At 35.0% G+C, this 22,577-nt stretch overlaps 1 protein-coding gene across 10 annotated transcripts in view; it reads right to left on the bottom strand.

The window, feature by feature from the left end:
• DZIP3 (DAZ interacting zinc finger protein 3) overlaps positions 1-22,577 on the bottom strand; it is a 110,176-nt gene that overhangs the window by 66,153 nt on the left and 21,446 nt on the right. For 9 of the 10 annotated variants that reach the window (XM_043448611.1, XM_043448604.1, XM_043448608.1 and 6 more), the window contains 8 exons: positions 17,609-17,725; positions 14,109-14,189; positions 12,756-12,880; positions 9,865-9,979; positions 4,492-4,611; positions 3,050-3,151; positions 1,534-1,626; positions 791-843 (listed from right to left, as the gene is read on the bottom strand). In XM_043448611.1, the coding sequence (XP_043304546.1) occupies positions 791-843; positions 1,534-1,626; positions 3,050-3,151; positions 4,492-4,611; positions 9,865-9,979; positions 12,756-12,880; positions 14,109-14,189; positions 17,609-17,725 (806 nt within the window). Of the gene's footprint in view, positions 1-790; positions 844-1,533; positions 1,627-3,049; positions 3,152-4,491; positions 4,612-9,864; positions 9,980-12,755; positions 12,881-14,108; positions 14,190-17,608; positions 17,726-22,577 lie in introns of those variants that run through there. The other variant, XM_043448613.1, reaches the window with a different exon arrangement.

The raw sequence follows: 22,577 nt of genomic DNA, 5'->3' as shown, positions 1-22,577 counted from the left end.
CATGTACAATATATTTAAGAAGCTGAATTAATTGGACCTAAAAAATGTTACACAGCAGTGTTGGGAAGAATTATTGTGAATCTAACTGTGGGCATATTGAACTATAGATCTTTTTGAAAAATAAAAATGGAAACATTTGGCATTCAGGTAGATAGACCTAGAGTTTTGAGAGTGAGATCTAAAGCAGAGATAAAGCTTTGTGTTTCATTAGCTCATAGGGAAAACTGATGCCTTAGGTATTAATGTCTAACCCTGGTAGATTAAAAAATGGTAGACATTTTAAACAGAAGAAAAGAGAATCAATGGATTAGGATAAGTTTTATATTGAAATTCCTAATTTCAACAGAAACAATTTATAGCTCAATTAATTTCTGCTTATATATAATATATAAGCAGTATATACAGTTACAATACAGCTTTCTCATCTAGAATGATTCTAACTCTCAGATGAGCCTGGAGGCCTGGATGAGTCTTGAAAGCTAGGAGAAAGTTTTTTTAACAACCTAATTCAAATAACTTTAAGAAAAATATGTTTGGTTTTCATGAAGGGATTCTTTTCATACTTAAGGTAAAAGCATCCACATAATTTCTCCTTTCCTCTTTAGAATTTAAGTATCTACAAAGAGGTGGAGAAGGGTAAACAAATGTCAATTAAATACAGTTTTTCACACAACTGATAGTGTGTTTCAATTTAATGAAGCACCAAAAAGTAACAGAAAACACAGAAAGAAGCAACTGAAAAATACACACATGCTAAAAAAAAAAGCAGAATATTTAATTTGAAACTTACCTTGCTCCTAAATTTTCAATGGTTATATATTCATCCTTTCTCACAACTTCAAACTGCAAGTGATGGGGGAAAAAAAAGCCCTAAAGTAGTTCAATTTTCAAAATTCTTTAGTGTTACTTCTTAGCCTTAATGTTTGAAAGAAGACAGTGAGAATGAAACTATAGTGAATATACAACAAATAAAATAGAAGAAACAAGCTATAAACAATCTTAGTCAAATAGTAGAGCTGATCTTAAAAACCAGTTCTACTTTATACCACCATAGGATATAAATGCCAAATCTAAAAAAGAAGATCATACCTAAATATAATATATATACACATTTTTAAAATTTTGGTTTACTTACTGATAAACTGAAAAATCAAGGAGATATTTTATTAAAATGAAATAGCAAAACCAAGGCTATAAAGGGCTCAGACACTCTGAAGTTATCTTTAAGCATACGTGTAGCAGAATTAGATTATCATCCTCTGTGCGTGATAGCCTTTCCTCACTGGTATAGTCATGGCCTGTTTTGTCAGTTTCTGTGTGTGTGTGTGTGTGTTTTATTTTTAAGATTTTTTTGCTTTTAAGTCCCACTTAAATACTACTTTAGAGAAATCAATGCAACAAAATGTTAGAGAGCTTAGTTACCATCAAAGAGAATATGACAAGGCTACTATTATTACAATTCCCAAATCTGTTCCAAGTCAAAAACATCATTCCAGTGAAGAAAAGCAAGAAAAACAAGAGAAAGTTACTCACCAAAATTTTGACAATTCCAGGTACCTCACATTGTAGCATCCTTACCATGTCACCCGTACATCCTTCCTTTAAACATTTTTTTCCACTAAAACTCTATAAATTTTATCAATAGAAAACAATAATAAATTTTCAATAGATAAAATAATATGAACAATAAAAACAGAAAAAACCCACTGATGTGCAAAACTGATTATATTTATATAAATTTAGAAGCAAATATTGCTAGACAGTAAAACAAAAGATGTGAACAAACACTTGAGAGTTAGTTGTTCAAAGATAGTCCATTTCTTGTACCAATGGATTTCCTATTTAAAATGTATGATCACACTTTTCTCTCTCATCATTTCTATTAATATTTCAAAATCTTTATATAGTTACATTATAAACGAAAATGAATTTGATGCTCCCAGTGATAGCAACTTCAAGCAAAATATACAAATTAAATAAGTGCAAAAAGAAATAATGAATTTCTATTAGATAAGTGAAGATTCCAGTGGAAAAGAAAGATTAAAAATTTGAGTCCTCTGATCCTGATCTTGCTATTTCCTCTGGTTAATTTATTTAGTTTTCTTTTGCTTGTCTTTCTAAAGTTGAGTAATACTGATTGCCCTAACAATCAAAGAAAGTGAAAAGTATTTACATACTGCTTAAAAAATGAATAACTATGCCTTATATAATGATTTTTACAATGTACAAGTTTATCTGTTAATCTTCACAACCTTATAAAGTAGGTATTACTACCCTCACTTTATGGCTTAGAAAAATGAGTTTCAGCCTAGTGTAAAAAAAACCTAGTAAGTGGCTCAATCTGGACCTGAACTCAGAACACTCAACTCCATATACAATTGCTTTATAAGTGTTTTCTGTGGTTTCCACAATGTAAACACTTTAGAATTAAACATTATAGACCCAACTTATGGCCATTACCTCATTAAAGAATAAAGAGTAATTAACATAGACACAGGCCTTCAATTTCTACTTTAATTTCAGTGGAAAAATTTCAATTTAGTTACATGATTTTAGACAAATATAAATAACACAAATATATTTTGAAGGTCTTCTGTTGGTGTTTTTATTTGGCCACACCGTGCAGCTTGTGGGATCTTAGTCTCCTTACCAGAGACTGAAGCCGAGGCCTGGCAGTGAAAGCACCAAGCCCCAGCCACTGGACTGCCAGGGAATTCTCAATAACAGATATATTTTTGAAGACTATAAAATTTATCACTGTTCTCTACCCTTAAAACTATACAGTTGTCCTTTCTTTTTATTAAGCAATTCTATTCTTTGATTTTATGTCCTTTATGTGAATTTCCTACAAAGACATATTTAATAAATGGTAATGATGACCAAACAGTGAGGAGAAAAGTATCAGAGAGAATAGGGAAAGAAACATGGAGCAAGAAAGGAAGAGGAAGGAAGTGAACAGAAAGAAATGAAGGGGAAAGAAGAAAAAAGCAGGAAAGAGCAGAAGAGGATATGCTCTAGTAAAGTCTTAAAGGAAGTACAAATATAATACCTGATCATTTTCACCTGGATATTTTAAATTCTTGAACTTTTTCCAACAAATTTTATGGAAGTAAACACAGCAGCTCTTACTGCACATTAACTGAAAAAATCCCTGGAAAAGAGTAAAAACTGTTGATAAGAAATAATAATCCACGTAGATAAAGAAAATATCACCTTAAGTCACTTTTTATTATTCTATAACTAGATGAGTTTTACATGACATTGAAAATTTATCAACAGATCACTGGTAATCAAAGAACTATATAAATCATTTTTATATCATTAAAGACAAAAAATAGGCAATAATTTGAATAAGTTAATTAATATTTTTCATATGCTGCATACAACAAAGTATCAGAAACTCAGTGAGTGACCTTTGTAGATGAACATGCTATCTGCCCCACTTCATCAGAACTTTTACATTTCTCTTTTCCTTCAGCCCCAATTCCATAGCATTATTCCCCAAAACTCCTTTGTCATCAGTCACCAGACCTTAGATTGCTACATTGGTGAGAAACAGCTCCTGAGCTACTGCACTTGTGAATATTACAAAAGGCCTAGCAAAGCCAATTCATTTTTTAAAATTTACTATTGAAGGATGATTGCTTTACAGAATTTTGCTGTTTTCTGTCAAACCTCAACGTGAATCAGCCAAAGGGATCCACATCTCCCCTCTCTTTTGAAGCTCCTTCCCATCTCGCGCCCCGCCCCGCCCCTCCAGACTGATACAGGGCCCCTGTCTGGGTTTGCTGAGTCACACAGCAGAGCGAAGTAATTCAGAAAGAGAGAGATAAATGCCATGTTCTAGTGCACACATGTAGAGTCTAGAAAAATGGTACTGAAGAGTCTATTTACAGGGCAGCAGTGGAGAAACAGACACAGAGAACAGACTTACGGAGATGGGGAGAGGGGAGGAGAGGGTGAGATGGATGGAGAGTAGCATGGAAACTTACATTACCATACATAAAATAGACAGCCTACCGGAATTTGCTGTATGGCTAGGAAACTCAAACAGGGGCTCTGCGCCAATTCATTTTTTTTTAGACTCACAGTATATAAATAATTCCTGATCACAAGGAATCTAAGCTTTTGAGATTTTCAAGAGTCAAACAACTTCTCAACTGCATTTTTCTGTAATTAAATGAAGTACTTTTTAAAAAAAGTATTTAATTGGAGGCTAATTACTTTACAATATTGTAGCAGTTTTGCCATACATTGACATGAATCAGCCATGAAAAGATGCTCAACACCAGTCATTATCAGAGAAATGCAAATCAAAACCACAGTGAGGTACCATCTCACGTCGGTCAGAATGGCTGCTATCAAAAAGTCTATAAACAATAAATGAAGTACTTTTTAAAGAGTATTTTGATGAATGATAATATAATAATTTTCACCTAAGTTTAATTTTACTATTACATTTTTAAAACAGTTGATTGATAATTATAGTACCTTATAATTGGTGTTCTTTAAAATGTCAGCTTCACAAGATCGCTCACAATCTAGATAACTGCAAATGGTCTGCTTCATTATATTACTCTCAGTTGTCTTGATGAAATTATTAAGAAGGTCCTAAATTTTAAAAATAAAAAATCTATGAATCAGTAATAAAAAGGCCACACATTTATATTGTTATAGGTTCATTTCATATCCTTTTTTGAAGATTTTTTTAAAAATAGTTACAGAACCTATTTCCCTCATTCAAAGTAAACAATACACAGAAGGGCCCTAAACATGAAATGTTAAATTTCTTACTGAATATAAACACAGAGAAAGTGAAAAAAGTCTATATTCGAAGCTATACATCTATCTTCCATTCTAACTCAAAGCAGCCAGTGGGTTCCTAACAAGAATTACTTTCTCTGATACAGATACAGAGAAACAACAAGTTGTCGGAAACCCAGGAGAGTCCCTGCTAGAACTGGTCCCCAGGACACCACGGTGGCAGTGGTGCCACTGCACTGGCGCGACAGGCTGCTCAGCCAAAACGGGCGGGGCCAGAAATACGTTCCCAGTGCTCAGAGTTACAACTTCGAATGCAATTTCCGTATTTTAAAATGCTGGCTAAAGGCTGTGAAACATATTATCAAGTCTAAGTTAAAAGTCCTTAATACTACCCCTTAGAGAGACATACCCACACATACTGAGGGTATATGACATGATAAAGTAAACCTCTATAGACTATTTTATGCCTCAGGTCAGCATTCATAACATTTGTTTAATGACATTCAGAATTTTATGAAGAATAAAAACATTTTAACCAAATCAACTAGAAATTCTTAAATGTCAAGAAATAAAGAAGAAGCATCCAAAGACCTATCCATATGAAAGCAGTATATCCTATGAGGATAGCCAATAGTAACTGCAGATGGTGAAATAAAAGGACAGGACTCATAGTATGTATATAGCTACTGTCGTTTCACATATCTAATGCTTAATAGTTCAATACTGATCTACTGAGTTGCCCACCAAATCTGTTCCTTGTTCCTTACTTCTTATTTTCTGCCCCAGTCATTGATATTCACTCATTCAATAAATATTTACTGAGTGCCTGTTATGGACTAGGTTGTTGGGAATGCTAGGAAATGTTAGATGTCAAGGATACAGCAGTGAACTTAGAAGGTCGATATATACTCAGTCCTCACGGAACTTACATCAAGCACATCTACCACAATCTATTTAACTTTCAACCAGCAGGCCTGAAGTCATCCATCACACAGTTATTCCATCACACTTTACATGCAATATATAAGCAATACTGTTGAGACTTCTCCCAAAATATATTGTAACTTTTTCTAATTCTCTCTCCATTAGTACCATTCTCTGTCTCACCTAAATTACTGACTGTAACAACTGCCTAACTAGTATCTCTCATCGCTGCCTACTATGCTCCAAAGCACTCTACAAAGAAGCAAAAGATCGTGCCAGTTTCTTGCGTAAAACTCTTCAGTGGCTTCCCACTGCCTACCTACCTTCCCACTACCTTATTAAGACTGACTTCAAGGTTCTGCAGAACTTGCAGCATCTGAACCCAGTATACCTATCCATAGCTGGCCCATCTCTTCAAATTCATCTCTAGCCTCACTCCCTATAAAATTCACATGGTTTTATACTTGCAGTTCCTCAAACTTGCTCTTCAAGGCCTGAGGGCCTTTTCCCAGTCAATTCCATTCCCTACTCTTTACAGAGCTAGTTCCATCAGTAGTCTTGTGCTTCCAACTTAAATATCACCTCCTGGAAAGGCCTTTCCTAAGCACTATACATAGACACACACACATTTATGCATATATACATATAAATATGGATACACATAGGCATGTAAGTGTGTTCTACATTTCCTACATTTTCTCTATCCCAGTCCCTTGTTTTTCTTTAAAACACTGATTACAATTTGCAACTATTTTATTAACTCCTCCTTTACCATAAATACAGAAACTATTCAGAGTCCTAAATTCTATAAACCATACTTTACTATAATTTAATTATAACACCCCACTATTCATAAAACCTTAAATGATCCAGCTAACATCTATCTTTAACATTCACCTCTCAAATGCATGAAAAAAGGACAGGATATTATTATTTTTTTAAAAAAGGAACATTCATAACAAGAAAACTCTTGGTAGATGGTAGCTGAAATAATCATGGAAATTAAAAATTCAACAGAAGGATAGAAACAAGAATCATGTTGAAAATAATAACGATATGAAGGTCACCACTCTACAAGGGTGCCAACATTTCTATAAGTATGATCTTCTTCCAACAGGGTAAGTTCATCTCAGGAGACACATGAGGATAGAAGCAACTGGGATAGGGCAGGCCTCTGGTGGTACACACCTGGAATTTGTCAATGCCAAATAAAGGGTACAGGCCAGCCCTCTAAGTTTCCTTTAAAAACTAATCACAATGTCTGGGAAGTAGAACTTCTGGTGGGCTGACAGGCATAGGCACCAATTAAAACAGATAAGAACATGCTCACCTAGAGCCAGAGCAGGATCATGGATGCACTCTGCTCTATTGGACATTAAACCTTTAGTTACTGAATTTTAGAGAAGTATGGGGAGAGAGGGCTGGAGGACAGTACAGGGCATCTGGAATGCAGCTGGTTACCCAAACTATTTTTGAGGCAGAAACCATTTTCCAAGTAGTATGGAAGTATTTTAATATTACAATAACTAGTATGATAGCACTAGTGTATACTGGCTGAATACTAGCTCTATGCAAAAAGATGAAGTTAAGAAAATTTCCTAGAAAGTAGAAAAGGCAAAAAATAAAAATGAGCATAGAAATAACAAAGTCAGAAATTCAGTCCAGGGTGTCAAGCAGCTGAATAACTAACATCTCAAAAAGAAAAGAGAAAATGAAGAAGAAATTATCAAAAAATAAAATGTCCTAGCACCAAAAAATAAATAAATAAATAAGTTCAGAACACTAGGGATATACAGAATATCCTAAAAATTCCCAGAAAGAAAAAAATAAAACAGGTTACAAGCAAAAGACTGAGAATCAGAATGACATCAAATATCTCAAAAGTACTATTATTGGAAGCTAAATGGTAATAGAAACATAATTTTTAAAATTAAAGGAAAATTATTTTCAACCTATAATTTTACACCCAGGCAAGAATACAAGTAAAGTGTACAAAGTATAAATTATTTTGAGACTTGAAAGCTCTCAAAAAATTTATCTCCCATTAAGCTCCCTTTCTAGGAAGCTGCCGGATGAAAGCTACTCACCCAAAACAAGGGAGTACACCTAGAAAGAGGAAAACTTAATCCAAGAATAGGGGATTTACACAGGAGAGGTGTAAGAGTATCCCCAGAAATAAAGGGAAACTCTAAAGTCAATTTAATAAAAACATGTAACTATTACTAGGATGAGGAATGGGAAGTGTGTGTGTGAAGGAGATGTATAAGGAAATTAATAAACCCTCATCTTCCACAGTAGGAAATCAAAAGATGATACCTAAGACGGAGAATTTTTTTAAACAGCGGTACAGCTTTTTAAAAGTACAGGTTAATATAAAAGGAAAATGCCTAGAGGGTTGAAAGAAGTTACCTATAGTCAGAAACTACAATTAGAAATGATGAACCACAGACTGCTAAAATCTTTTAATATACTTGACAAACTGTATACATGTACTAGCGGGCATAAAACAAAAATAAAATTTGGATAAGAAACAAAAATATTTTAAAAGGAGAAGGAATAGGAGAGAAACAACCAAGACCAAATAAGGGCTGCTTCAGGTAAACACAGAAATTCAATATTTTTTTTTAAATGCATAAAATTACTAAATATATTAAGTCAAAGTTACAAGACATATGATTATCTCACCAAACACCAAAGATTATCTTGCTTATACTATTGATAACTGAGAGAGGTATATTAAAATATTCCACTGTGACTGGGAAGTCTTCTAGCTCTTTTAGTTCTACCAGTTTTTGTCACAAGTATGTTGAGGCTATATTATTAGGTACATAGAAACTTTTGAGTTGTTAAAGATTCCTAGAAAAATTGAATTTCTTATTTTTATGAAACATCCCTCTTTAATTTGAGGAATGCATTTGGCTTTAAAGTCAGCTAAAATATAAGGATCCAAAAAGGTTTAAAGTAAAAGTTTGGAATAAGATACCTCACTCAAATGTTAACCAAGAGAAGCCTAACGTAGCTATTTTCATATTGAACAAATAAAAAGTGACCAACATGGCTCATTAGATGGTAAAAATTACCCAAAAGGTAAAGAATATCCAGAGAGTGCGGGCTTCCCTGGTGGCTCAGATGGTAAGGAATCCACCCACAATGTGGGAGACCTGGGTTCCATCCCTGGGTTGGGAAGATCCCCTGGAGGAGCACATGGCAACCACTCCAGTATTTTTGCCTGGAGAAACCCATGGACAGAGGAGCCTGGTGGGCTGCAGTCCGTGGGGTCGCAGAGTCGGACACGACTGAGCGGCTAAGCGTGTGAGGACAAAGAGCTATTCTTATACTCTGTCTTGAGAATATAAATCAGGACAAACTTTCTGGGAGGAAACGTGGAAACACACATGAATAACTTATACAAGTGTGTAAACACTTCACAATTTCACCTCTAGAAATTTACACTAAGGCAACGATGTGAGAAATAAAAAAAGATCACTTTCCGTAATACTAAAAAACTAGAATGTTTAGGATAAACTAAATGTTCAATACCAGGGAATTGGTTAACCAAATTAAAGCACAGTTTATGATAGACTATGAAAAATTATACTTTCAGTATACAATAACCTACTTGCTGGCAAATTCACAATAGTATATTTTTTATACTATAAATCAATGTATATAACATCACACTAATTTACTAAAAATAAAAAGTGTTTATACATGTGTGTATGGAAAGACATAAATGAAAATTCTAACAATAGTTTTGCCATTTGAAGGAATATATGGATGAATTTTACTTTTATCTTTGGCATTTTCACATTTTTAGAGTTTTCTGAAGTGACCATTTAATACTTTTAAAATTTAAATCAACAACAAAACAATGGCAAATATAATTAGAAAAAAGAAGTTACCTTACATTTATCTCTAGCCATGTGAAGTATTGAACTAGTACAACTTTTAATCTTCTTGTTATCTGGATGCTAACACATCCACTTCACTTGTCTCTACTTGTTGAATCATACTCACAATCTGTACCAGATAATGGAATCAAAGTTTTCTCATACAAAAAGCAAATGCCCAATAAAAGAATATGTTTGCTATAGAATGACATAGCATAAACTGTACTTTATCAAAGATGATTCTGATTGGCCACAGATTAAATGTTACTCTTAAATAATTTCTTACTTTAAAAGTTGTAGGTAAATCTTCATCTTCTGTAGGATCTATATCAAACCAATGATCATCTGTATCTCCTATTTCTTGTAAGCTTTTATGAAACTCTAGCAGTCCTCCATTATATCTGCAAAGCAGTTTAAAAGGTTAATTTGAATAAGACTCTGTAACTAGCTTACCAATTAGACAACAAGCAACCCATTTGTGTGTGTGTGTGTGTGTGTGTGTGTAAGTAGGATAATAATGTTCAGCATGCTACAAAAATACAAATACTAGGACTCTCACCTATAGTAGATTGGGATGAAATACAGGTAATAGATTATGCAGTAGCTCAAGCTTGAACAGTATGGGGGCCATGGTAACTAAAGGGGTTGTAGAGTTGGCTGGCTTTTGTTTACTGTCCTGGAAGCCATGAAGAAAGAGAATGACAGGCACAGGTCAGCTACTGACCGACTCAGGACACAATGAAAGACAGAGGGCAGCATTTACAGAGACCCTCAGCTCTGACGGCCATAAAGATAATCTGTGCTGAAAACCAGGCCCAGATTTAACAACAAAGTGGAAGAAACTGGCTACTACTATCAACTAAGGGCTCTCCATGAAAGTTAAAAGGCTTCTGTGGTAACATTTAAAGAAATCTGACCAACTCTAAACATAAAGGCAGACCATGCTGAAAATAAGACCCAGTATTTAATCACAAGGATAGAACAGCAGCAAAAATCAAAAGCACAGCCTCAACAGAACTATTATACTATTAGGACTCTGCTATGGAACGAGGAGACCATGCAAATGTCGGTTCCTCATCTGAGGTACATGTCCCAAAAGATGATGCTCTTCTTCCTTCTCAAAGTCCTCCCCTATCTCTGCTCATTGCCTAAAGTCTGAAAAATCTAGGATTGGGTACAAGCAAAGCCCAAGTGAAAAAAGAGGAAGAAAAGGCTTGTTCACCATAAGCATTGCAGACTTCACTACTTTCATTACTATGCAGAGGCAAGAATGTGTCTGGGAATGGATCTTAAGAGAGCTAAACCAATGGTCAAATATGTAGCTGGGTAGGGAAATGTATACTGATATGGGGCAACTCTCCCATAATTCAGCATTTACTGAATACAAGGACATGCGAAGCCAATCCTAACATGTTGCTGAGGCTACTTGTAGCCTGGACACAACCAATGCCTCTATGATAGTAATAGAGATGAAAATGTTGAAAATTTCTTGGCAGAGTATTCCAGAGAGGTCAGGGAGGAAAAGATGGTAGAATGGACATGACACCATTGAATCCACCATGAGACAGGGTAGCCTAGAGGCCCAGAGGACATCCCATTTCACTAATGCAATAAGAAACACAGAGTGAGGAGGACACTTTGAGCAGCCCAGTGGTGGGCTGTTCTCTACAGGCCAGGGATGAAAGGAAATGCTGCTGTCAGACGACTGGGTTTTCTAGTGTCAGTGATTTGGAAAATGGATTCTCGATGCCCATCAATAAAGAAAAGAAACAGTAGTTCACGTATCTGAAGGAAGGACAGCAGTCCAGACTCTGACTCAGAGCTGTGTTAATTCTCTCCACAGTATTAAAGGGATTTTGATTATCCTGACTTTCTGCGAAATATCACAGTGGCAAACTACATTGAGGACATCATGCTAATAAACAGGAAACAGGACATCTTCTGGATAATAAAAACCAAGCATGCCAGAGGATGGAAGATCAGCCTTTCTAAGAATCAAGGAACTACCATATTAAGTGATGCTTTTAGGGATTCAACAGTTGGGCCCAGCAGTAATCCTTCATAAGGATTTTCATAAGTAAATTTTTCCTAACTCATCCTTCAGATCTCAGCCAAACATTATTTCTTCAAGGAGACTTCTGATTCCCAAGAAACACACGGAGGTTCCAATAAGGACTTTAATTCTTTATTATATTTTCCTTCATAGCTCTTTATCACATTTCATAATTGATTATTTAAATAACTGATTATTTGATTAAGGTCTACAAAGCTTCATTATACTGTCAGTTACATGAGGAAAGAAACTGTTTTGTAAACCATTTTACCCCTAACACCTAGAGCAGTCTCTAATATATAATAAATGCTTAGAAATAAAATGAATGATTGATTCTACAAATGGCTAAGGATATACCTATTAGAGGGCTTTCTCGTTGGCTCAGTGGTAAAGAATCTCCCTGTCAAGGAGATTCATGTTCAGTCCCTCAGTCGGGAAGATCCCCTGGAGAAGGAAATGGCTACCCACTGTAGTATTTTTGCCTGGGAAATCCCATGGACAGACAAGCCTGGCAGGCTACAGTCCATGCAGTTCCAAAAGAGTTAGATATGACTTAGTGACTAAACAACATACATATGGGAAGTGAACAGATAGCCCATATACATTCCTCTATACCTAACCATGTAATACCCAATACTCCTGGACTCAGAACTGGGACCCTTTCAATGTGTTATAAGCTCATTTATAACTTAAACAGCCATTCCAAGTGGTAATAATATTAATAACTATAATTATTAATTATTTAATAAGAATAGTAGTTTTGTGTCCTGAGCACTATGTTAATTACCTTATGAGGTGGGCCCTGTTATTAGTTCCAAAGATTAGGCTTAGCAACATTAAATTTCCTAAGGTCGTATATCAGGTAAGTGGTATAAAATGTATTTGAACCAGCCTATCAGACTCCAAAGTCTATGTTCCTAATGCCTATGCTATACCACCTTTTATCGCCATGGCCTGTTAAATTTGATATTTAACACTGTCAAGTACATTAATGAAATGATCTACAGAATCAGTGACAGAGAAAAGAATCAATAGAGCACAAATGTCACGATCCCTGGTATATTGTCCGTTACATAATGCTGAAAGTTAACAGGCAAGAACTACCCATTAATTAAAATTCTTACCTCTTCTGAGCACATCGAAGCAAACCACGGCCAAAATAAACTAATGACATAAAGTTTTCACAAATTTCATTTTCTTGGATCACCATCTTCATCACTAGAAATTTATTCTCAGCTTCTATATAATCCTGTAGTAACATAAAACTAGGTTTGGCTGATGTAAAAATTATTTTTTCCTTTTACAATAAACAATTATTCGCCAAACTAAAGAAGATAGAGCAGCTTTAATACTGATTCAGTCATCTGGTCATTTATTCGCATCTCTATTTGTAGAATCTCTGTATATGATCCCATAAAAATGTACTTAGTGCTTAATAAAACAGTTACAAAAGAACTTAAGATCTTTAGTGTTTCAAAGTGAAACATTAAAATAATAATCTTTATGTCTAAAACTGACAAATGTTACTAGCAAAAATAAGGGCTCTTCTAATGACTATGGGAACATAATTCTTCCTAATTTTTTTTTCCTAATTGGAGTGCCAATCTTCCTAATTTTTAAAATAGGAAATAAGTGACTTTTTGACCACACATATAGTCTCTTTTGGGGAAGGATCATCTTGTTTATAAGCAATACAGGTATAGAAGTAAAGGTCAGAATCAGTTCTAATAAATGTTTCAGTTACTATTATTAGAATAGGCACAATGGCCCCAATCTCCCTGAGGGGAAAAAGTGCTGCATGGCCTCGTTTTAAAACATCGTCCAGCACAGCACACTAAACAATAATTAGCACTACGGGAAATTATTTAAACTGGAGATGTTTTCAGTTTGGTGCTTAAAAATTCTACATCACCTAATTAACAAGTTAGACTTATTTATGAAACCAAGAAGAGAGTATAAATTTAAGAGTACAAAAAGTAAAAGAGATATCAAGGCTGAAATTGAGAAATCATTAAAAATAAGCAAAAGAAAATGTTAAATTTGTAACGACCCTTAGAAATAACCTAGTTAACTCCTAGATTTTTACTTTTGCACTTCATTTGATGAAGAACTGAGGTCAAATTCATATTTTATGTAAGAGGGTAAGATAAAAACCAGAGAGATTAAACCACACTACTACACTAGAAAATGGATTAAAATGTATAAGTGAAACAAGCTAAACAAAATTTTCTGTTTTATACAAATGCTACGTATTTGAAGGCTATACGCTTACATTAAGTTTATCTTATCAATATTTTTAGTTTCACAATATAGTCTCTGGCAGAATTACTCTATATCTTAAATACAAGACAGAAAAGTCATGGAATGGTTTCAGTTTTTAGAGAATTTTTATAAAAATCAACATTTTAACTTACTAAAATGAAGTCAAAGTATGTGAAAAGATTTATTTGAATGGACAAATAACACATGCTGCATACCTCTTTCTTTCCTCTTTCAGTGAGGGCTACTCCATACAAAAACAGTAATGTCAGGTAATAACCAATATTAATCTGATGTGCCTAAAAAGATAAAATGTACCTTAGTTGATTATTTAGACTATGCCACTTCTTAGTATAGAAAGCTTAATTAAATACCCTAGGCCTATTTAATAACTATTAAAAGGAGCTAAATTATCATTTTATTATCAATCATCTAATAATCGCTACAGAATTCATTTTAGATGTATTTAATAATTAGACCCAGTAGAAAGACAGTTAATAATCTCAAAATAAAACATTATAGTTTGAGCAAAGAAAATAAAAGCAAATGCCAACAGTATTTATTATACTAAAACTTTCCAAAAAATTCTAATTCTCCCTTTTTCTCCTTGTATTTTAGGTGTAGGAACATTCTGTTGTTGTTATGTTAGTCACTCAGTTGTCCAACTTTTTGTAACTCGTGGACTCAGACCTTAGTTCCTCCACAGTATGTGGGATCTTCCTGGACCAGGGATCAAATCCATGTCCCCTGCATTGGCAGGCAGATTCTCATCCACTGTACCATCAGGCGAGTCCCTCAGTAAAAATCTTCATCAGTGATTCTCTAATGGACTTTCCTGGGCAAAAATACCACACACACATTGCTGCGTTTTTGTTGCGAAGGAGGGAAAGAGGGAATGTACTGTGTGACCCCTCGTGGAAGGGAAAATACGTAAGGATGCCCGAAGATGGATTCCTCTAGGCTCTGCCTGTGTGTTAACACTTCTTCACTATGTCACTGTAATAAATCTCAGTGTGAGTACAACTATATGCTGAATCTCATGAGCCCTTTTGAAGGTGAGGGTCTTGGAGACTCCTGACACCACGCACTGTACCAGTGTCAGCGTCCCGGTTCTGAGAATACACTGCTGTTACGTGGCTGTGACTACCGGGGGAAACTGCGTGAAGGGCACAGCAACACCTCTCTGTACTTTTGCGTTGTACAATATTGTATTTTTGCAATTTTTCTACATCTAAAATTATCTTGAAATTAAAAAAATAAATTATCTGTGGAGAAAAATAGTGCTCATTCTGTTCATGAGCTTTATAGTGACTGAAGTATAACCACATCTTTTGTCACATTGACTTTTTTCACTGAGATTTCCCCTTTACTGAAAACAAGATTTTTTTTCAGGCACGTAAGGATTATAAGCACCTATAGAATACAAGATGCTTTCTTTTTATACTGATCTAACTATATTCTCTCACCTAGCCCACTTCTTATGGCCAACAGTATATATTTATAATTGGCTGGGGTTAGTTCAGTTTCAAACTGATTTTAGTGGAAATATGCATGTATATTTATTGTCAATGGACCAAGTAGGGTTATAAATAAACTCCCCTGAAACATCTAATTGGCTTCCATCTTAAACTTCCTGTCTCTGCAGAGACTCTGAAGCCAAGACTATGTGGGTTTGTATCTTAACTCCACTACTTACTACTTGATTAATTAAGCAAATTATTTAATCTCCATGCCCCAATTTCTAATCTGTAAAATGAAAGTAAGAAGATGGGCTGCCTGTGAAAAGTAAATGAGATAATCCTTACAAAGTGCTTAGAACAGTGTTTGTTAAATAGCAAACATTAACAGGTGTGAGCTATTGTTTTGTAACTTTACAAAAACTAGCTTCATAAATAATACAATAGATCCTTTGGCTCATACAATTCTAAACAAAAAAAAGCATCTGAGAACAAGATGAGATGCAGAATTGTGGGAACGCTATAACTAGAAGTAGAACATAAAGAAACTTAAAGATGCAAATGGTCTAATCAAATGCCCTGCCCTTTGCTTCCTACCTTCCCCCCACTAACGGAGATCATCTCAGGTGATAGGACTAAGTGGATATAGAGATGTTACCCCAGCAGTTCCCCCCAACCCCCGCACCTGACTGCCACTTCCTAAAAGGGTGCTTCACCTCTCCTTGGAGGCCCTGAGGATCAGAGAGCCATCTGGATACAGTTGTACACCGCTCTGATCATGACAATTTTGATTCTGCTCAAAAGTGCCACCAAAAGAGGAAATTTTTCCATTAGCAGTAAGACTCGTCTTTGAAGTAATGCCTAGAGAAGGCTAAGCAATCAGCATCTGTCAATGCTGATTTTACAATGATTTATTTAACTGCTTAGCAACCTGGTCACTGGGAGAAACAGCAGGTCTGCAGTGTCCCAGAAGTTCTTGGGATTACAGGTGGATGCAAACTCCCTTTTCCTTGTTCCCTCTTTTGACTCCATCTAGAATTCCTCTCAAAGAAGGAGATGGCACCCCACTCCAGTACTCTTTCCTGGAAAATCCCATGGACGGAGGAGCCTGGTGGGCTGCAGTCCATGGGGTCGAGAAGAGTCGGACACGACTGAGCGACTTCGCTTTCACTTTTCACTTTCATGCATTGGAGAAGGAAATGGCAACCCACTCCAGTGGTCTTGCCTGGAGAATCCCAGGGACAGGGGAGCCTGGTGGGCTGCCATTTATCGGGTCACACAGAGTTGGACACAACTGAACTGACTTAGCAGCAGCAGAATTCCTCTAGGGTAGTATATATCACCTCTTAGAACCTGTCCTGAAAGTCCTAAAAAAAGATCATTTTTCCATCTCTGTGTACACCATTATAACATGGGAGTGGTGTCTTAGGCTACTTTGTTTGATGTCTGGGTAGTCCTTTCTTGAAGATAACTCTAATCCATATTCTTACATGTATGCAAACTTAGCTTACTTTACTGACCCAATTATTCAAAGAACTGCCTCTTCCTTTTATGTCCTGTTCTATTGGTTCTTATTTTTGAATCAATGTTTATGTTTCCTCAGATTTTTCTCTATTTCTAAAGTATCATTTGACCTCGAATGTATGTCTTGTCAATTGTATCTCACAAAATTACACAGATAATAGAAATTCCCATGTTTACAAATACAGAAATATCAGTAGAATTACATATATAAAGGATAAACAAAAGGTCCTACTGTATAGTACAAGGAACTGTATTCAACATCCTGAGATAAATCATAATGGAGAAGAATATTTTAAAAAATGTATATATAACCAAATAATTTTGCTGTACAACAGAAATTAACACTGTAAACTGTAAAATAACTATACTTCAATTAAAGAAATAAATATCAGTAAAAAGAGGAGATGTCTATTAATCAGGAGGAAAGGAAGAAGTAGTCTTTGAAGTTCATAACTCTTCATGTCTAACTGGGAAAGCCCATTTATACTAGTACCAGGTTCTCTATTTAAGATGAACAATTTTATGGTAGGAAAGGAAACTAGAATAGGCTCATTAAAGAGATGTGGTCATGAGAAAGTACAAGAGAAATGCAAGAAATCAATTTATGTGTATTTCTAGAGGTAAGTAAGGAAAATACAAATTGGCCTATACCTTTAAATAAGTATACACTGGATGTTCTCTCATTTAAAAATGTTGTCCAAGTCCACTATTTCAAACTTCCAAAAGAAAACACTTACAGTATAATTAGTAGCTTGGATGTTCCTAAGTGCTGCTTCTAGCCGTGTTATTAAGAAACGTAAGGTCAAAGCAGGGACAACTTCCTCCCCGTTCTGGCTATTGGCTGCAACTTCTCTCTGTGAAAAATAATTTGGTCAAAAATTTCCTTAAGTTACAACAAATATCAACATTTATTTTTATTAAACAAATAATATACACTCATCATAGAAAATCTAAACAATAAAGAGGCCTTAAAAAAATCCACACAACCTAGATAAAACTGTTCTTATATTTGTTTGCTTTTAAGTAATTTGACAAATCTTCTTTATAACTACTTCCTCAAAACACTAAATACCAGCTTTGCAAAAGAATTGGTAATGTCCACTCCTGCTTCAGAGGAGAGTCATAATCCCACTTCCTTCCGATACCTTCTATTCTCTAACAGCTAAAAACTTCTTTCCAGCCCTGAAACTCTAGTAAGCAGGAAGGCTGGCTTTAAAAATGCCAACACCAGGGCAAACCATCTTATGCTGTCATCTAATTGAAACCAAGTTAATATCTAAGTTATTATGTACCATAGTTTGTTACTTATATGGATGAAATAAAGGAAGACCTATGTCTTATCTTTGTGTGCATTCCCCAATGCTTTGTACCCCAAAGTGCTTGGTTTAAATTACATTCTTTGTTTAATGATATACTACTATCTATGGGGGAAATTTAATCTATACTTTAACTCAGTTTCCAGTTTCCAATACTTTCCTGTTCTTCTCCTAAGCTAACTAGATACTTAACTTCAGTCTCCATAACATTCAATTTTCTCCATCAAAACACATTCCCTAGATAAAGTAATATAGCATCATCTTTTTAAATACTGTCTACACATTGACAGTTTCCAAATTTATATTTTGAGCTCAGAACTATCATCTGAATTTCAGACTCATCTATCCAACCATATACTCAAGAATATCTCTTGAATCTGAAAAGGTATATAAAATATAACACTGAAGCTCTACCTTTGCCAAACAGTTTAGGTAGTTTCAGAGCAATACTCTCAATCAGAACTTTAAAAAGCTGGATAAAGTACAATTTTTTTTTTTAAAGCAATGGACTACCAAGGAACTAAAATCTATGGGGCCAACATGCAAGAGAGGAGGAAGGCCCAGACACAAGAGACTGATTTTGCAGCCACTTTTTTTCTTAATGCAACTGCTGTATTCAGTTGTGGCTGAGAGGTTGAAATGCTAGACAAAGCTTTCAGCAAAGTTGCGCAGCTGGGAGGGAAATTGGGAGTGCATGACCTACCAAGGAACAGTGTCCCTGGCAAACACCTCATTCTTTTGGTTAGAATCCTGAAGAAATTTATCCTTAGAGTAAGTGTCTCTTTTGGTTCCAATTGGAAGCAGACACAAAGATATGAATGCAAGTAGTTTATTTGAGAGGTGCAGAGAACAATGGTAGTGGGGTGAAGAAGGGAATCAGGGAAGAGAAAGCAGGCTTTAAATTAACAGGCGTATTAGTAAGCTAGCTACCACAGTGGCTGACTTGGGTTAATGCAACAGGAAACCATTGAAAAATTCAGCCTCAGTGTTATTCAACTTAAGGAGACAGAGTACTGGGATTTTTTATATAGTAATTCCCAAGGTTTATTGATGGTGTGCTTTCTGAGGTCAGAAGAGTACTAATTCCTTGAGATCTCTAAAATTCTGTGAGAATTATAGCTTTCTGCAGTTCCAGGCACAATGGTAAAGAATATTTTTGCCAATGCAGGAGACTCAGGAGGCGTGGGTGCAATCCCTGGGTTGGGTAGATCCTAGGAAATGGCAACCTGCTCACAGTATTCTTGCCTGGAAAATCCCACTGACAGAGAAGACTGCTGGGCTACAGTCCATGGGGTTGCAAAGAGCTGGACACGACTGAGTGACTGAGCACGCATGCCTGCAGTTTCAGAAAAAAAGCCTGAAACGTAGAGATGTAGACATTGAAAACTAGAGACTGGCCAGAGTACACCGAAATGATTCAAGGGGCCAGGGAGTATGGGCAGGGCACTCGCAGTATCTGCTACAAGGGGTAAGCCACAGACAGTCAGAGAACAGAGTGAAACCTGGAATCATCTCAGTCCCTAGCTGAATTAAGTGATCTGTAAGAAAAGCACAAATAAACATTATTAAGAAAGATTCTGTCTTGTTTTTCTAGTTCTCAAAAGAAGGTTGCCTGAAACTAACCCAGGCAGCCATTCTAAGTAGAATTCTGTATTATCCTTTAGATGACTATGGAATTTAAAAATAGCTTTATTGAGTTATAATAAACATATTTCAGGTGTACAACATAGTGATTTGACATTTTTTTCTTATGACATGCTCATAAAATGATGAATAACACCAGTTACCATTCATCATTATACAAACTTGTTTTAATATTATTGACTATATTCCTTAGGTGTATATTATATCCCCTTCACTTATTTATCTTACAGCTGTAAGTCTGTATCTCTTAATCCCCTTCAGACAAAATAGATGACTATGGAATTTGTATTGAAGCGTTCAAGTTCATTTATTTATGAGTTTGGTTATTTTTGCCTTTTTTCTTAACATTCTTACCAGGCATTTGTTTTATTCTATTTCATTAGATTTGTCTATCTTTACTCTTTTTTTAAACTTTGCTTTAAATTTTCTGTTCTTTCTTTAAACTCTTGAATTTTGTTTAGATGACTGGTATTCAACCTTGCTTCTTTTTCTACTACATGAATTTCAAGCTACAAATAATCCTTGCAGCACAGCTTTTATCTAATAACACAAATCATGATACATGTTTTTCATATATTTTAGTTCCAAAATGTATCTAATGTCCAATGTGCTGTGTTCCTTGATTTAGAGGTATGTATCTTAATTTAGGAACAATGATTTTCTAGTTTGTGTATTTATAACTAATTTTTAAATCAATGTACAAATGTTAGAGAATATGCTCTGCATGTTTTGATTCTTTGAAATTTGATAAGACTTGCTTTATGAACTAGCACATGGTCAATTTTTGTAAAATATTCTATGTGTATTTAAAAAGAATACATTTTTGTCACTGTTGGGTTCAGTGTTACATATACACAAATGAATTAGACTAGATAAATTAGACTAAGTCAGCTATAGTTCTGCTAACTTTGTGTTCACGCTCTATCACTTACTAAGAGAGCTGTATTAAAATCTCCCTCTGGGACTAACTGGTGCATTCCCCCTTTAGTATTATCAATTCTTGTTACCTCATACATAAAATTTCTGAATATATTTGCGTCTACTTCTGGAATTTCTCTTCTATTTTCGACTTGTCTATAGAGTCAAGAGCAAGTAACACAATCTTATAGTTATTAGAGCTTCATAGTAAGTTTTAACATCAAAGTGGGCAAACTCCCAGCACTTTATTTCTACAATGCTTTCATAATTTCCTTGGCTAGTCTTCCTTTAATTTCTGATTTGAACTTTAGAATTAGCTTTTAGTAAATAGAAAACCCTCTTGCTATTTTTATTGTAATTTTGTGATATTTGTAAATTTTTATTTCAGGAAAATTGGCATCTCTATCACACTGTGTCTTCCTACATCTATTGCTTCCCATTCAGGTCTTCATATCTTACTTTTTAATAGAGTCTTAGAAATTTTTACTTACTGTTTTAATATAGTATTGATTTCTAAACTTAAATATGAAAAAATAGGTGTGTCGAGGTACTTGCTACAATGTAGATTCCCAGACCTACCCCCAGAGATTTTGATTCTCTGGGACTAGTATGGGGGTCAGAACAGGTTCATGTAAGTTGCTTAGAAAAAACTTTGAGAAACACCAATTTATTTCTTGTGTATTTCTTAAGTGTTTTCCTGGGTATTTTATCTTTTTTTGTTGCTATCAGAAGTACTTTTCTTTCATTCTTACCTTCTAATTGGCTATTATTTATACAATAAAGCCTACTGATTTCTATTTCATATTGTGGTTTCTAGGTGATTTTCAAAAAATGAGAGGGAAAAAAGTGGCATTATTCCACCCATTTCAAACCAGAATTCATATTTTTGGTATATTACCTCATTTCAGGTTATAATTGTACATAAAGTCTTTGGATATTTTTAGAGTTTTGAATTTTTAATCATAATAGTATTAATTTGTTTCATGGAAATAATTAATAATATATTCTTTCACAGAAAAGGTAAATGTGGCCTTTTCAGGATACCTATGGTGTTCTGTCTCCTTCCCCCAATTAACTGTCACAAAGAATAGATAATCATTTTCTTTAACTTTGGGAAATTTCATTAATTTACAAACTGATACCCATCCTGTGTCAAAAGCTTCACAAATTATCTGGAAAAACTATTTATAAGATGCAAATCAATGATCTATTCTCTAGAATATTTATCTCATTAAAAATCCAGAAGTCTTATTATTTTCTTTATATTTTATATTTTTGAAAAAGCCATCAGCATTTTACAAATTGGGAAAACTGAAAGTAGTTCCCTCTTCCAGAAGAGTATGTTGCCCATTATTAGAATTCAACCCTAGACCTTATAAGCTACTAACAGCTTATAAGCTACTAACCCACATCCTTACTATTATTCTTGAAAGGCTAGCATCAACTTTATTTATTTAATTAATAAAAGTCTAAGCCAAAACCAAAGCCCTTCATAAGGTGTAAGATAGTTTCAAGAACTTAGTGTCACTGTTGTGGTAAAGAAAGAAGGAAAGAAAGGGAAGGAAGAGGACGGAAAGAGGAAAGGGAGAGAGAGAATGAGAAAAGACAGGAGGGAGGGAGGAAGGGTCATCGCAAAGTAATAAGAAAGACACATACTGATCTCTGTCCCCAGTTCCTGCCAGTATTTGGTCTTTGACTCTGGCTCTAGGCACAGAGCTCCTAAAACCCTTGGAATTTCCTGGATGACAGAAAGACAGTGTCTTTTGTTCTAAAGTGGTAACTCTTGGTGGGCTCCTGGATGGACACTTGGTCACCAGAAAGACCAAGC

Source organism: Cervus canadensis, chromosome 27 (genome assembly GCF_019320065.1).
Source record: "Cervus canadensis isolate Bull #8, Minnesota chromosome 27, ASM1932006v1, whole genome shotgun sequence".
In the NCBI taxonomy this organism is placed as follows: Eukaryota; Metazoa; Chordata; class Mammalia; order Artiodactyla; family Cervidae; genus Cervus; species Cervus canadensis.
Note: the sequence above shows the minus strand (reverse complement) of the source record. Positions and strands in the feature narration are given on the sequence as shown.